Source organism: Ranitomeya imitator, chromosome 4 (genome assembly GCF_032444005.1).
Source record: "Ranitomeya imitator isolate aRanImi1 chromosome 4, aRanImi1.pri, whole genome shotgun sequence".
NCBI lineage: Eukaryota > Metazoa > Chordata > Amphibia > Anura > Dendrobatidae > Ranitomeya > Ranitomeya imitator.
In genome coordinates this window covers 677,125,268-677,141,327 of record NC_091285.1, presented here as the reverse complement: position 1 = coordinate 677,141,327, position 16,060 = coordinate 677,125,268, and the positions used below count along the sequence as shown (strand labels likewise).

The 16,060-nt window shown below is 42.9% G+C and overlaps 1 protein-coding gene and 1 long non-coding RNA gene across 3 annotated transcripts in view; one reads left to right on the top strand and one right to left on the bottom strand.

Moving 5' to 3' along the window:
* LOC138677301 (uncharacterized) overlaps positions 1-16,060 on the top strand; it is a 355,122-nt gene that overhangs the window by 216,791 nt on the left and 122,271 nt on the right. For both annotated transcript variants that reach the window (XR_011320875.1, XR_011320874.1), the window contains exons 2-3: positions 9,387-9,447; positions 15,181-15,357. This is a non-coding gene — a long non-coding RNA (uncharacterized lncRNA). The remainder of the gene's footprint in view (positions 1-9,386; positions 9,448-15,180; positions 15,358-16,060) is intronic.
* Positions 1-16,060, bottom strand: part of LOC138677299 (mucin-17-like) — a 57,189-nt gene that overhangs the window by 34,230 nt on the left and 6,899 nt on the right. Inside the window, exon 2 of the mRNA XM_069767335.1 lies at positions 6,682-9,423. Within this exon, the coding sequence (XP_069623436.1) occupies positions 6,682-9,423 (2,742 nt within the window). The remainder of the gene's footprint in view (positions 1-6,681; positions 9,424-16,060) is intronic.

The following is a 16,060-nucleotide window of genomic DNA, read 5'->3' as shown; positions in this document are numbered from 1 at the left end:
AACTTTCTTCTCACTTTGCATCTAACTCTCTCTCTTCGACAACCTACTATCTGGCTTCCGTTCCCACCATTCCTCTGAGACTGCCCTGACAAAAATTACTAATAACTTACTTACAGCCAAAGCTAACAAACAATTCTCTATAGTCCTCCTTCTAGACCTGTCATCTGCCTTTGCACAGTTGACCAGTGCCTCCTACTACAGATCCTCTCTTCCTTTGTCAAAGACCTTGCCCTATCTTGGATCTCCTCATACCTTACCAACCGTACATTTAGCATTTCTTACTCCCATACTACCTCTTCATCTAGCCCCCTCTCTGTTGGTGTCCTTCAAGGCTCTATCCAAGGACCCTATACACTCGGCCTGGGACAACTCATAAAGTCCTATGGCTTCCAGTACCATCTATATGCTGATGATACTCAGATCTACCTCTCTGGCCCAGATGTCACCTCTCTGCTCTCCAGAATCCCAGAGTCTCTATCAGCCATATCCTCCTTCTTCTCCTCCCGCTTCCTCAAGCTCAATGTGGACAAATCCGAACTAATCATCTTTCCTCCATTTCGCATATCTTCCCTACCTGATCTATCTATAAAAATAAATGACGGAGTTTGTAGTCTATGTCGTTTTTTGTCCTTGTGGGCGTTTTTATATCGGTAAGACCATTCGTAGATTGTATATGCGTTTTAGGGAACACTTTAAATCAGTCACCTCAGGCAAGGGTGTACCGAGACTAATCGATCATATCAAAGAAAGTCACAACGGTAACCCAGAAGTTCTGACATTCGCGGGGGTAGAAAAAATAACATTACCGGTACAGGGCGGCGATCTCCATAAGATATTATTGAGACAGGAAGCTACATGGATATTAAAGACGAAAGCCACCGGCCCGGCCGGCCTAAATGACAGAGTCGATATGTCGGTTTTTCTGTAGCTCTTGTATATTATCATGGATTTGTTTCGTGTCTTGCAGCGAGGTGATGATTTAGATTTAGGTGTGGATATCTAGGACCGATATAGAATTGTATTCTCGGTACGTCTACATATTCTTAGTCACAATCAATATGGAAATATATTTGTTTATACCTGTCTTTTTTATGGATTTAGTGATTTATGTTAAGCAATCTTTCAGCAATCTCTCAGCAACTAGATATGAAGTATTCATTGTTAGATTTCGTCTGTAGGACTGTACGTATATATCTATGTAACATCTGTTCAGTGTCAGTTATATGCGTTTGTTTTTAATTAGTTTTAACACACTGTGCACTTTCTTTCTTTGCCCGGCGGGTTGATGACACAGGTGGAGCTTGTATTCAGCTACTTACTTAACCTGGTGTCACTTCCCGTCTGGCTATGGACCCGTAGAAGCGCTCTTGTGCAGCGCGAAACGGCCGTCGTCTCGTCTGCCGCACTCTCCCTGGCTAATTTCCTTTCCCCCGTGCCGTGAAGATGTTTCACTTGTTGTTGGAATAAACACTTTGAACTGCAGTCGGTGAGTGCATTTGCAATCCTTTCTTACTATGTTGGATTTACACAGACTTTTTTCATGCAAATAGCACCTCCCTCTCTTTCCCAGACTGCTAGATCAAAACAAATGAGCCTATTGTAAGTTTCTCTGTGTGTGGGACGTTGTGCTGCTCTGGTTTTCTTTTGTATTTCTTTTGATTAAGACTTTTTTAGCACGCACACTCCCTTTGAGATTCTCGTGGCTCTGGATCTTGGTGTGATTGCGATCAGCTATACCACGTCATGCAGCCTGAGTCAGCACCTGTTCGTGGCAGTTTACAAGCCGGCCGGGAGGATGCCATTAATTATTTTAAAGAGTGCGAGCAGACTGATGAAGTGCAGATGTTAAGCACCAGGTCTTTAGAGCATAAACTGACTAATCTTTCCGAAAGGGAAGTGAGACTTTTTTGGACGAATAATTCGTTACAGTCCTATGTGGATAATAAAAGAGTGCCGAGAGGTCTACGAGTATGGAAGGATATTGCGCATAATAATAATGATATGGCTTTTAAAAGTGAATGGGAGAAAATCATGTTGAAATGCTCCCAGGACTTATTGGAATTGGTCTTAAAATCTAATATACAGAGCTACGAGTTACTTAATGCAGAAATCCTGAAGGCTCAATCGGAGCTGCAGGGTAGATTGTCAGATAGCCAGTGGTTGGCTTTCAATAAAAAATTAGATTCCAAACTGATTCTGATACAAGTAGAGACAAAACAACGTAAAAGAGACAAATTTTTACGCGACAAGGGCGACTATGATTCCGGTAATATTTTCTCTTGGAATAAAATATCTAAAGATAACCAGCCCATGTATTCACAAGGCAATAGATTCAGACAAAGGAAACGTCGCTTCCAGCAGAAAAAAAGATCTAACCAGCAATATGGGAGAGATTACTTGACAACGGAATCGGATTCCAGTCTCAGCGAAGGCCCTATTACCAATGCAGGTTCATCAGAAGAGGTGCACTTGGATTCTCAACACACTACCCCTATCCCTTTAGGAGAAAAACACGGAGGGGCCAGCACAAGTGCCGGCGCTACATGGCAGCGCAAAAGGAAGTTCGTTTCTTGGAGACAGGAACGGTTCTAAATACTTCTCCTGAGGACTACGTTGTCAATTTGACACAACGTAGTTTAGACTCCTCCCAATTGTCTGTTTTGGCCAGGGGTCTGAACTACTGTGTCCCTGATGAATTTGACTTTGTTTCTTTCCAGGTGGACTTATTTAAGGCTACAAGAAAAATGCACTTGTATAGACATTTTCGTTGCAGTTCTGTAGAATCGGCAGTATTGGAAGGAGAACGTCCTTGTAATATAGGACCTTTGGGCTTTATGGCTAGTGCACAGGGGGGAGCGTTAGCAGATTTACAAGAAGATGCCAAATGTCTGCTTAGCATTTCTGATGAGAGACTTGGTGAAGAGATCACCAATTCTGATGGGTATAAACCTTTTTTGGGAGGAGTTCCCTCTACATATATACCCCCAGTCTCCCCCGGCAACATGATCGATCTATTTGAGACTTTGGTCCTTAAGGATGTAGAAGCCTTGGTATACAACAAGGCCATTCCTAACTTGAGCATCAATGAAAGTAAGGCTTTAAAAGAAATGGCCAATTGGACTGATGTTATTATACGTCCCGCAGACAAAGGCGGAAAGACGGTCTTGTTGCCGAGGGAGTCATATATAGCCGAAGCCAATAGGCAATTATCTGATACCTCCGTTTATGCCAAATTGCAAGGTGATCCTACCCAGAGGTTTAAAAGAGAGCTTTGCTCCTTCTTTAGGAGGGCAGTAGAGAATGGTGTCATCCCGCAGAGGAAAGCCGAAAAATTGCTCCCCAATTTCCCCATGAGACCTCATTGGTATTACTTACCGAAGATTCACAAATCTAACACTGCTCCCCCTGGGAGACCTATTGTGTCAGGGGTCGGCTCCCTTACTGAACCCCTTTCACAATACATTGATTGGTTGTTGCGTCCTTTGCTCATTAATGTGCCGTCCTATATCAAGGACACGGATTCCTTTCTCAGACATGTTCAGGATTTTGTTTGGCAGCCGGGGTTCTCCATGGTGTCCATTGACGTGGTCAGCTTATACACTAATATACCCCAAGTGTTGGGTGTGGAAACCGTGAGACGGATTCTGGATACCACAGATAAGAGTCAGGCATACATTGAATTTGTATGTGGAGGCTTGGATTTCATCCTAACCCATAATGCCTTCACCTTTTTGGATGTCTGGTATAGGCAGACCACGGGGACTGCCATGGGGACCCCGGCTGCATGTACTTTTGCTAATTTGTACATGGCTGTCTTTGAGGAGGATTATATTTACTCTACTAACAATGTTTTTTTGAAACATATCAAGCTATTATTGAGATATGTGGATGACCTGTTCTTGATATGGGACGGCACTGAGACAGAATTTCATTCTTTTGTGGAATATCTTAATACCAGCAATGTGATGGGGATGTCTTTTACACATAAATTTGGGGGTTGTACGTTGGAGTTTCTGGATGTATGGTTAGAAGTGGTGGAAGGGAAGGTGTGTACTTCCATCTTTCGAAAACCTTCTTCGGTTAATTCCATTCTACACTATAACAGTTTTCACCCTCATCATACAAAAAAATCTTTACCGTATAGCCAGTTACTTAGAACACGACGTGTGAACAATACCCAGGAGGGCTTTGCGCAACAGTCAGAGGAACTTTGCAGTAGACTTCGGGACAGAGGCTATCCGGAAAAATTATTAAAATCTACGTTAGAACGGGTAGAAACCGTGCATTGCGGTCAGAAAAAGAAATTACCAGACACAGCGTTACAACGCTTTTCCTTCTGCTTTCAATATAGTCCTTTGGATAGTGAGATTAAAGCCACCCTCCGCAAACATTGGCATGTTTTGGAGAGAGATAGAGAGCTTACTGGGAGGAGCAAAGGAGGCCCCTTGGTCTCTAATAGACGGGGGACACGGATTAGAGACGTACTTGTACGGAATCGGATTACTAGGGATAGATCAAATTGGCTGGAGCGGTCTGTTCCAATAGGTAACCATCGGTGTGGTCATTGCCAGTATTGTAGATTTCATCTATTGGGCCAAACATTACATATTGGACCTGTGATACATCAGGTCCGACAATTCATCTCTTGTAAGACGGAGTTTGTAGTCTATGTCGTTTTTTGTCCTTGTGGGCGTTTTTATATCGGTAAGACCATTCGTAGATTGTATATGCGTTTTAGGGAACACTTTAAATCAGTCACCTCAGGCAAGGGTGTACCGAGACTAATCGATCATATCAAAGAAAGTCACAACGGTAACCCAGAAGTTCTGACATTCGCGGGGGTAGAAAAAATAACATTACCGGTACAGGGCGGCGATCTCCATAAGATATTATTGAGACAGGAAGCTACATGGATATTAAAGACGAAAGCCACCGGCCCGGCCGGCCTAAACGACAGAGTCGATATGTCGGTTTTTCTGTAGCTCTTGTATATTATCATGGATTTGTTTCGTGTCTTGCAGCGAGGTGATGATTTAGATTTAGGTGTGGATATCTAGGACCGATATAGAATTGTATTCTCGGTACGTCTACATATTCTTAGTCACAATCAATATGGAAATATATTTGTTTATACCTGTCTTTTTTATGGATTTAGTGATTTATGTTAAGCAATCTTTCAGCAATCTCTCAGCAACTAGATATGAAGTATTCATTGTTAGATTTCGTCTGTAGGACTGTACGTATATATCTATGTAACATCTGTTCAGTGTCAGTTATATGCGTTTGTTTTTAATTAGTTTTAACACACTGTGCACTTTCTTTCTTTGCCCGGCGGGTTGATGACACAGGTGGAGCTTGTATTCAGCTACTTACTTAACCTGGTGTCACTTCCCGTCTGGCTATGGACCCGTAGAAGCGCTCTTGTGCAGCGCGAAACGGCCGTCGTCTCGTCTGCCGCACTCTCCCTGGCTAATTTCCTTTCCCCCGTGCCGTGAAGATGTTTCACTTGTTGTTGGAATAAACACTTTGAACTGCAGTCGGTGAGTGCATTTGCAATCCTTTCTTACTATGTTGGATTTACACAGACTTTTTTCATGCAAATAGCACCTCCCTCTCTTTCCCAGACTGCTAGATCAAAACAAATGAGCCTATTGTAAGTTTCTCTGTGTGTGGGACGTTGTGCTGCTCTGGTTTTCTTTTGTATTTCTCATAAAAATAAATGAATTCACACTTGCCCCTGTCCCCAAAATCCACTGCCTCTGAGTAACTCTTGACTCTGCCCTGTCCTTCAAAACCGCACATCCAAGCTCTCCCCACCTCCTGTTGCCTCCAGCTCAAAAATATTTCCAGAATCCGTCCTTTCCTCAACCCTCACTCAACCAAAATGCTTGTGCATGCCCTAATCATCTCGCGCCTTGACTACTGCAACATCTTCCTTTGTCCTTTGTGGCCTACCTTCTAGCACTGTCGCACCCCTCCAGTCCGTCCTTAACTCTGTTGCCCGAATGATTAATCTATCTCCTCACTACACTCTTGCTTCTCCTCTTTGCAAATCCCTTCACTGACTCCCAATTTCCCAGCCTATCCAGTTTAAACTACTAACACTGACCTACAAAGCCATCCATAACCTTTCTCCTCCATATATTTCCAAACTAATCTCTCAATATCTTCCCCCACGTAATCTCCGGTCCTCCCAAGACCTCCTCCTCTCCTCCACACTTATTCGCTCCTCACCCAATCGCCTCCAAGACTTCTCACGAATATCCTTCATCCTCTGGATTTCTGTGCCCCAACACGTCCAGTTATCCACCACATTTGGATCCTTCAAAAGAAACCTGAAAAGAAAGCTTACATCCTGTAATGACCACACGGCCACCTCAACACCATCGGAGCTACTGCAACCCCGACCTACTGTTTCCTTCCCCATAATCCTGTAGGATGAAAGACCGCAAGGGCAGGGTCCTCGCCCCTCTGTATCAGTCTGTCATTGTTAGTTTGTTTACTGTAAGTGATATTTGTATTTTGATGTAACTCCTTCTCATGTACAGCACCATGGAATTAATGGTGCTGTATAAATAAATAATAATAATAATAATAATAATATTGCTGAATTTAGACTTCATACACTTGTACTATTTATATTGTCTTGTAAAGTTTCAAAATATTTCTGGTACTACTTACTTAACCCATTTGTTGTTGTGGTAGTGGTTGAAGAAGTTGTGATAATTGACGTGGCTGATGTTGATCTTTCAGTTGTTCTAAAAGTTGTAGTAAAAGTTATCATATGTGATGTCTCAGGTACCGGAGATGTTTTCATCTGTGTTGTCTCAGGCACTTCAGATGTTATTATTTGTGATGTCTCAGGTACTTGAGATGTTATCATCTGTGATGTCTTAGGTACCAGAGATGTTACTATCTGTGATGTTACAGGTACCAAAGATGTTTCCATCTGTGATGTCTCAGATACCGGAGATGTTTCCTTCTGTGATGTTGCATGTACTGGAGATGTTACCATCTGTGATGTTGTAGGTAACGGTGATGTTTCCATCTGTGTTGGATCAGATATTGGAGATGTTACCATCGGTGATGTCTCAGGTACCGGAGAAGTTTCCATGTTTGATGGACCAGATCCTGGAGATGTTACCATATGCGATGTCTCTGGTACTGGAGATGTTTCCCTCGGTGTTGTCTCAGGCACTGGAGATGTTACCACCTGTGATGTCTCAGGTACCGAAGATGTTACCATCTGTGATGTTCTAGATTCCGGTGATGTTTCCATCTGTGATGAATCAGATACTGGAGATGTTTCCATCTGTGATGAATCTGATACTGGAGATGTTACCATCTGAGATGAATCAGATACCGGAGTTGTTTCCATCTGTGACGTCTCAGACAGTGGCGATGTTTCCATCTGTGATGAATACGATACCGCAGATGTGACCATAATTGATGAATCAGATATTGGAGATGTTTCCATCTGTGATGAATCTGAAACTGGAGATGTTGATATTTGTGATGAATCAGATGTTGGAGATGTTTTCAAGTGTGATGAATCAGACACTGGAGATGTTTCCATCTGTGATGAATCAGATACTGGAGATGTTTCCATCTGTGATGAATCAGATACTGGAGATGTTTCCATCTGTGATGAATCAGATATTGGAGATGTTTCCATCTGTGTTGAATCTGAAGCTGGAGATGTTATCATTTGTGATGAGTCAGTTACTGGAGATGTTACCATCTGTGATGAATCAGATATTGGAGATGTTTCCATCTGTGATGAATCTGAAACTGGAGATGTTATCATTTGTGATGAGTCAGATAATGGAGATGTGACCATCTGTGATAAATCTGAAACTGGGGATGTTATCTTTTGTGATGAATCAGATACTGGAGATGTTAATATCTGAGATGAATCAGATACTGGAGATGTTTTCAAATGTGATGAATCAGATACTGGAGATGTTACCATGTGAGATGAATCAGATACTGGAGATGTTTCCATCAGTGATGACTCAGACATCGGAGATGTTTCCATCTGTGATGAATCCGATGCAGCAGTTGTGACCATCTGTGATGAATCAGATATTGGAGATGTTTCCATCTGTGATGAATCTGAAACTGGAGATGTTGATATTTGTGATGAATCAGATGTTGGAGATGTTTTCAAGTGTGATGAATCAGACACTGGAGATGTTTCCATCTGTGATGAATCAGATACTGGAGATGTTATCATTTGTGATGAATCAGATACTGGAGATGTTATCATTTGTGATGAATCAGATATTGGAGATGTTTCCATCTGTGATGAATCGGAAACTGGAGATGTTATCATTTGTGATGAATCAGATACTGGAGATGTTTTCAAGTGTGATGAATCAGATACTGGAGATGTTTTCAAGTGTGATGAATCAGATACTGGAGATGTTTTCATCTGTGATGAATCAGATACTGGAGATGTTTCTATCTGTGATGAATCTGAAACTGGAGATGTTATCATTTGTGATGAATCAGATACTGGAGATGTGACCATCTGCGATGAATCAGATATTGGAGATGTTTCCATCTTTGATGAATCTGAAACTGGAGATGTTTCCTTATGTGATGAATCTGATACAGGAGATGTGACCATCTGTGATGAATCAGTCACCGGAGATGTTTTCATTTTTGATGGACCAGATACCGGAGATGTCACCATCTGTGATGAATCAGACACCGGAGATGTTACCATCTGTGATGAATCAGATATCGGAGATGTTACCATCTGTGATGAATCAGATACTGGAGATGTTTCCATCTTTGATGTCTCAGACACCGCAGATGTTTCCATATGTGATGAATCCGATACAGGAGATGTGACCATCTGTGATGAATCAGTCACCGGAGATGTTTTCATTTTTGATGGACCAGATACCGGAGACGTCACCATCTGTGATGAATCAGACACCGGAGATGTTACCATCTGTGATGAATCAGACATGGGAGATGTTTCCTTCTGTGAAGTTTTAGATACCGGAGATGTTACTATCTGTGATGAATCGGATACCGGAGATGTGACCATCTTTGATGAATCAAATACTGTTGATGTTTCCTTGAGTGATGAATCAGATATTGGAGATGTTTCAATCTGTGATGGACCAGATAACAAAGATGTTTCCATCTGTGATGAATCAGATACCAGAGATGTTATCGTCTTTGATGTCTCAGGTACCAAAGATGTTTTCATCTGCGATGTCTCAGGTACTGAAGATGTTTCCATTTTTGATGTCTCCAGTACCTTAGATGCTAGCATCTGTGATGTATATGCTTCTGGAAATGTTATTGTCAGTAATGCTGTGGAATCAGATACAGCGTTGTCTGTCATTTTACTTTCCTCTTTATTATAGTAAGTTCCAGACCACGGGCGTAGAGATGTTCCCATCCCTGGAAATAGAAAGAAACATCGTTGTAAGTTCATTATATTTCCAATAACACTCATGATATTTATTAGTCGTTAGACAGTTTCATCTAGTTGGTTCCAACTAACTATTGATTTTATCTTTTTATCTACCTTCCTACACACCTTACCCTAAACATCATCATTCAATGGCCTTACTTTTATGGGGTTTATCACTGTTTGTAGCTTTCCTATATATACAATGAGGTGCTGGTAAACCGACCGTGCGGTCAAGTCAATCATAGAAAAATTACCGCACACTCGATACTGGTATGATGCAGAAAAGGTATATGCCAATTTTATTCAAGAAAACAAATCAAAAAATAGTGGTTGCCACATAGGTAAAGATAGACAATGAACCCGACGTTTCGACCCTCCCGGGTCTTATTCATGGGGTTACTCCAGTCCTTGGATATACAAGCATAAAGGTGGCAGTAGTAGGGAAGAGCAGGCGATCCCTTTTGTTTTAAAGCATAACCTTGTGATGAGGCCTTACGGGCTGCTGTCCCGGGTAAAGAGAACTGTAGGGCCGTAACATATCCGTTAGGTCTGAATTAAGTTCAGCTGGAGGTCAGCGGCGCATCCCGCGCCCTAGAAGGACTTCACAGCAGGGCGCGGGATGCGCCGCTGACCTCCAGCTGAACTTAATTCAGACCTAACGGATATGTTACGGCCCTACAGTTTTATATACATGGTTATTAGATCGCCCCTCAGTCGTCTTTTTTCTAGACTAAATAATCCTAATTTCGCTAATCTATCTGGGTATTGTAGTTCTCCCATCCCCTTTATTAATTTTGTTGCCCTCCTTTGTACTCTCTCTAGTTCCATTATATCCTTCCTGATAGAATAATAATCTTTATTTTTATATAGTGCTAAATTCCCTATCAGTATGTCTTTGGATTGTGGGAGGAAACCGGAGAACCCGGAGGAAACCCAAGCAAACACGGAGAGAACATACAGACTCTTAGCAGATGTTGTCCTTGGTGGGATTTGAACCCAGGACTCCAGCGCTGCAAGGCTGCTGTGCTAACCACTGAGCCACCGTGCTGCCCCACTGAGCCACCGTGCTGCCACCGTGTTGTGAAACAGCTAGTTAAATGAGAGAGTGGTATATACAGATAATAATGTAGTAGAAAGTTCTACTAAACAAACGCTGTCCTATTGAAACACAACTGACAACATCTGTTATTGGACCGACTACTCAACTCCCTTTCTTTGGCATCCGCACAATAGTACACCTTGTAAATGAGGGTGCGAATCCAGATGCATGCAGATGAGTATCTCAGCACATAGACGATGAGGTTACTTTGTGGCTTTCCACACAGACAGGTAGTAATGCAACCATGACAAGCCCTGCATCCTCAATCAGAACTGCAGCTGTGGCCAGCAGCAGTCGCAATTTTGCAAGTTTGCAAGGGCAGCAAGGGTTGCCTAGCCAGGGATTTTTTTGAGACTGTAAAGGATGACCCAACTCACAGTATCTGCCAACTTTGCAAAAAAAAAGACTCTGTAGAGACAAAAATTGCAATCATTTGACTATTACATGCATGAACGAGCACATTCTCAATCAACATGATTTAGTCTGGGAATCACACTGCGCTATTATGTGGACTAGCGGGCCTCACCAACCACAAGCCGACCTATCAACAGCATCTTCTGGTTCTTCCTCCTCCATCACCATGGCAAGTATTCTCACTCAGGTCTCTGGGCACAGAATGTCCACTTATTTACCCTATACACTCAGGGTGAGTGAGAGCCCGTCAGCTGTTACGAACGTGAAGATGCCTGCTTTCTTGTTTCACCCATCACATCACTTCTTTCTCCACCATAACATTTCCACCTGCACCTCTTTCACAGTCCAGCAGTTTGTACTGTTCACCCTAGTTCACCCTGTTTCGGTTCAGCAGCCAAACCTCGGTCCTGCAGTTGTGGTCACACAAAACAATGTTTCCTCCTACACATGTCAAAGCTAAGAGCTTGAACTTCACCATCTCCAATCTGTTGGCCATGGAAATGCTGCCTTTACACCAGGTGGATACAGATGGTTTCTGAAAGTTGATGGCTGTTGCAGTCCCCTAGTATTAGTTGCCCAGTTGCCATTACTTTTCTAAGAAAGCTTTGTCTGCGCAACACAAGCATGTTGCAGACATCACCCATTCCCTGAAAAAAATCTGTCTGCCAGGGTGCATTTCACCTTGACACCTGGACGAGAAAATATGGGCAGAGGCATTATATCTCACTGACTGAGCCCTGGTTGACTCTCGTGGATGTGGGGGCAGGTGGAAAAGGGCTGCTCCACAAATCTTGGAATCTCCAAGGATTGTGGGACAAACCTCTGTATATATCACTTCCTGCACTGCATCTGGCTCCTCCACCTCCTCTAGAGCCTCCACCTGTGCCCTCTACCTCTCCCTTGATGAGATATCTGTTCCAACAGTGCAGAGAGAATCCCCCCACCTTTGTACTGCACTACCAGGGCTCACTGCAATGAAGCAGTATTTAAATTAATATGCCTTGGATCCCATCACACAGCTCAAGAGCTGTGGACAGCTATTCAGGCCTAGTTTGAGCAATGGCTGTCTCCACTGAACCTGGAGCCAGGGAAGGCTGTGTGCGATAACTGTGCGAACCTGATGGCGGCAACCTCAAACACCTGCCTTGCATGGCACACGTCCTCAACCTGGTGGTACAGCAATTTCTCCAACACAATCCAGGCCTGGATGCGCTGCTGTAGAAAGCATGGTCAATGTGTGCTCACTTCCGCTGATCGCACCCTGCAGGTCATTGACTTGCATTGCTACAGAGGTCTTTCGACCTACCGGTTAGCCATTTGATTTGTGATGTGCCAACATGGTGGAATTCCACACTGCACATGTTGCATTGACTGTGCTAGGAGCAATGAGCCCTGGTGCAGTATGTCCTTTTGCATAGCCTGGGCCAGTGTAGAGCAAATCACGCTTGCAGAGTGGGCACAGATGAAGGACCTCTGCACCTGTCTGCACAGTTTCAAAATGGCTACTAAAATGGTTAGTGCTGACGTTGCCATAATCTACATCACTATTCTGATCATATACATGCTGGAGCACACTTTAAATAGTCTGCGTGAGGAGGTGGCAGTCTCAGAGGAAGAGGTGGAAGCAGAAGTGGATGCGGAAGGGATAACGATATCTCTAAGTTGCGGACTGTCATCGCATAGGTGGGTGCCATAGTGGGGTGGATTACAGCGATCGAAGGGGTTCATGGTATGAGACAAACTGTTGGAGAAAGTTCAGGAGCCAAGGAATAAATGGTGGAGGAAGAGGTGATGTGCAAACAACAGTAAATAAATGAAGAGTATAAGGATCCCTTCTCTGTTTTCCATGGGTGTTGGGAGGGGGACAGAGGATGCAAGCTTGAGTTTAACCCTGCCACCAACACAACATAGACTAGGACCTCATAGATGTGCCCTACACATGAACGCCTTCTTGCTGCATTATAATCAACATGATACCCGTATTCTTAGGGATAGAAAAAGACAACTGGGTTGCCACTTTGTTAGACTCACGGTAGAAGAGTATATTTTGACAGTTGCTTCCACCCCTCAAAAGGGACGCATGCATGCTGGAGTATCGAAGCATACTTGTAGACAATCTTAAGAGTGATTTTCCCCAAAACAACAGTGAGGCACACAGTGTGCATTGCAGTTCTAGATTTCAAATCCTGGGATCGTGAAGGCTTCACTGCAAAAACATTAGCAGCAGCAGTGTAAGTGGTATAAATAATTTCTGTGAGTCATTTCACACATTTTTTAGACCAACCTGTGCACAAGCAGAACAGAGTCTGACATGTGAACCACTGGAGAGAATGGTGCAGCCAAATATTTAAGCCATCATGGGGAATTTGGACCCTTTTGCATTTTGGTCTTCAAAAATGGAAGAGTGTCCTGAGGTTGCCTGTCACGCCTCGGTGGTTTTGTCATGTCCAGTAGCCAATGTTCTCTGAGAACGTGTCTTTAGCACTGCTGGTGGTGTTCTGATGGATAACCCATCCGGCTGTCCCCTGAAAGTGTAGACTGCCTAACTTTCATCAAAATGAACAAGTGATGGATCTCCAATGACTTTTACACCCCAGTCGCAGACTGTGCAGACTAGGCCATGATGTTGTTTTTAGTGTCATGCATTGATCTTACATTATTGCAGTCTGTGACACCTTTGTTGTGGCTTCTGTGCCTGCTGTTGCTACTGCTGCTGATGTTAATAATATCTTTTTGAAATGTGGAGACTCCAACTTGGGTCTCCATCTGGTGGGTTGCCTGTTGTGGAAGGGGTGTCAGGTGCTCATTAGACTGTTCATGTGTCCATCATGTGTGTTGCCTGTAGCAGCAGGGCTCCTTGACTGGCAGACCTAAACTGACTTTCAGTTAACTACCTGTGTTAATATCCTTACATTTTTCTAAGGTTAGTGATCAACCAAGATTATATTGTACCTCCTGAGTCTTTCTGGGAAAAATAAAATTGAGCTGTTGCATGAGGTATCAGGGCTCTCAGCAGAGAAGGTTCTCACCACTCCTTTACCCACCTTGTCTTAATTTAAACTTCAATTTAAAGGTCTAAATGCTGGCCCAGACCCCTATACCTCATGCATGGCCCATGGTTGACTATTTCTGTGCCATTATAAAATGTTCTTCTGTGGGTCAATTACCCATTAATCAGTCAACTACCTATGTTACCATCCTTACTTTTCTTTAACAATAGAAATATTTGAGACTGATGTTTGTGCCAGTTGAGTGTGGCTGAGAAAAAAACTATTTCAGCTGTTGCATGAGGCTTCAAGGCTCCCAGCAAAGAAGGCTAACACTGCTCCCTTACCCACCTCATCTTAATTGAAGCTTCACTTCAAAGCTGCAAATACTGCCCCACACCCCGATACCTCACGCATTCCCCATGGCTGACTGCTGCTGTGCCGTTATCAAATTTCTTCTATGGGTAAATTGGTGCCACTTTTCCAGTTTTCTGTCCCTAACTTTTGGAAATGTTTGGACTACTAGTTGGGTATCTTTCAGGTGTGTTGCCTGAATTTGGCGGCAGGGCTCTCAGAGCACCAGGCCTACAACTGTCACTCATCCACCTGTTACTGGTCAATGTTTAAGCTAGAAATGCTGGTCCAAGCCCTGTTCCATGCATCCATGCTGCCCAATTGCGGTATAATATTTGTACTCTGGGTTCATTGATGCCTCATATCCTGTAATTTGCCCTTAATTTGAGCTGTTTGGGAATCTTTTTCCCCCTTTAAGGTATACGTTTGGTTTTGTCTCCCACTGAATTCTAAGGGGTTTGGGAATGTTTGCCGAACCATTCGACAAACTTGGGGACGTTCGCCGAGCCGAATAGAACCAAATTTTGAAAGGTTCGCTCAGCACTAAATATAATTTTGATCACAAAAATACAAAAGCCATCCCACCACTTCACAGTGACCCTAATAGGGACTTGCATGTGGATAAGGGCTGAGAAGGACTGAGCCCAGCTAGTACACACACAGCTCTTCTCAGCCCTTATCCACATTTATGTCACCTGACAAACGGTAAGGTTTTTAACACTAAAGTTAGGACTGCCCCACTTAGGGTCAACGTGAAGTGGTGGGGTGAGTTTTGCATTTTTTCATCTAAATTGTTAACTAAGTGCCCTATATTATTTTCATTCACAATTGCTGTTTGTGTACTGCAGAGTATTAACTTATTATGTTTCTGCCTTTATGTTTGTCTATAGGTTGAACTTGATGGACCTATGTCTACCTTCAACTCTAAAACTATGGAGCGATGAAAAAAAGAGAACCCTTCAATGTAGAACACACAACTGATGTTGTCGGGGGAAGCCACGAGGAACCGCCACTATTATTGCAGGATAAATCTAGTAATCCACACAGCGGAAATGTGACTCCAATTAGTGAGTTAAGGGCTTGAAAGCTGCTAAATGGAAACAGATGGTATAATAATCAATTACATTTTGAGATCAAAATGCAGATATGGTGGTTCCAAGTGAATATCAAGCTCCAAAAAACTATATTTGGAAGAATTTCTTAAACAGAATTTCTTAGATTTCGTCTGTATTTCTTTGGATGATTGTGGTTTTCATGGCTTCACAGCCACAAGCCAACCCCCAAAATCCCAATCATTGTCTATAGTGGGGTAAAGCGTACTATAATTGGTCTGAGGAGTTATGGTCTTGCTTTACCAACCAAGACAAAAGATCTTCAGGATCGATTTCTTGGCAGATATGATAGAAATTGCAACACTTAAAGAGTTTTATAGAAGCCTCTTTTATCCGACAAGCTTATTAGGTGTCAAGGCCACTCTATCATTACCCCCCAAAGCCTCTTTCATCCGTCCAACTTTTTAGGTGTCATGGTCACTCTATCATTAATCCCAAATCAGAATGCTAAAATGTTAAGATGGCCATATACATTTGATGAATGTCATCAAATTATATTGATCGCAACGGGACTAGACGACTGTCATACGTTTATGGCTCTCAGAGTCAGGGAACTCTAGGCGCATAGATTTCAACATGCCCAATAGTTTTTTTTTGTAAACTCAAGGGAGATAAGTAACTGTCAGAGACGTCTGCAATTATATGAGGAATTAGGTGG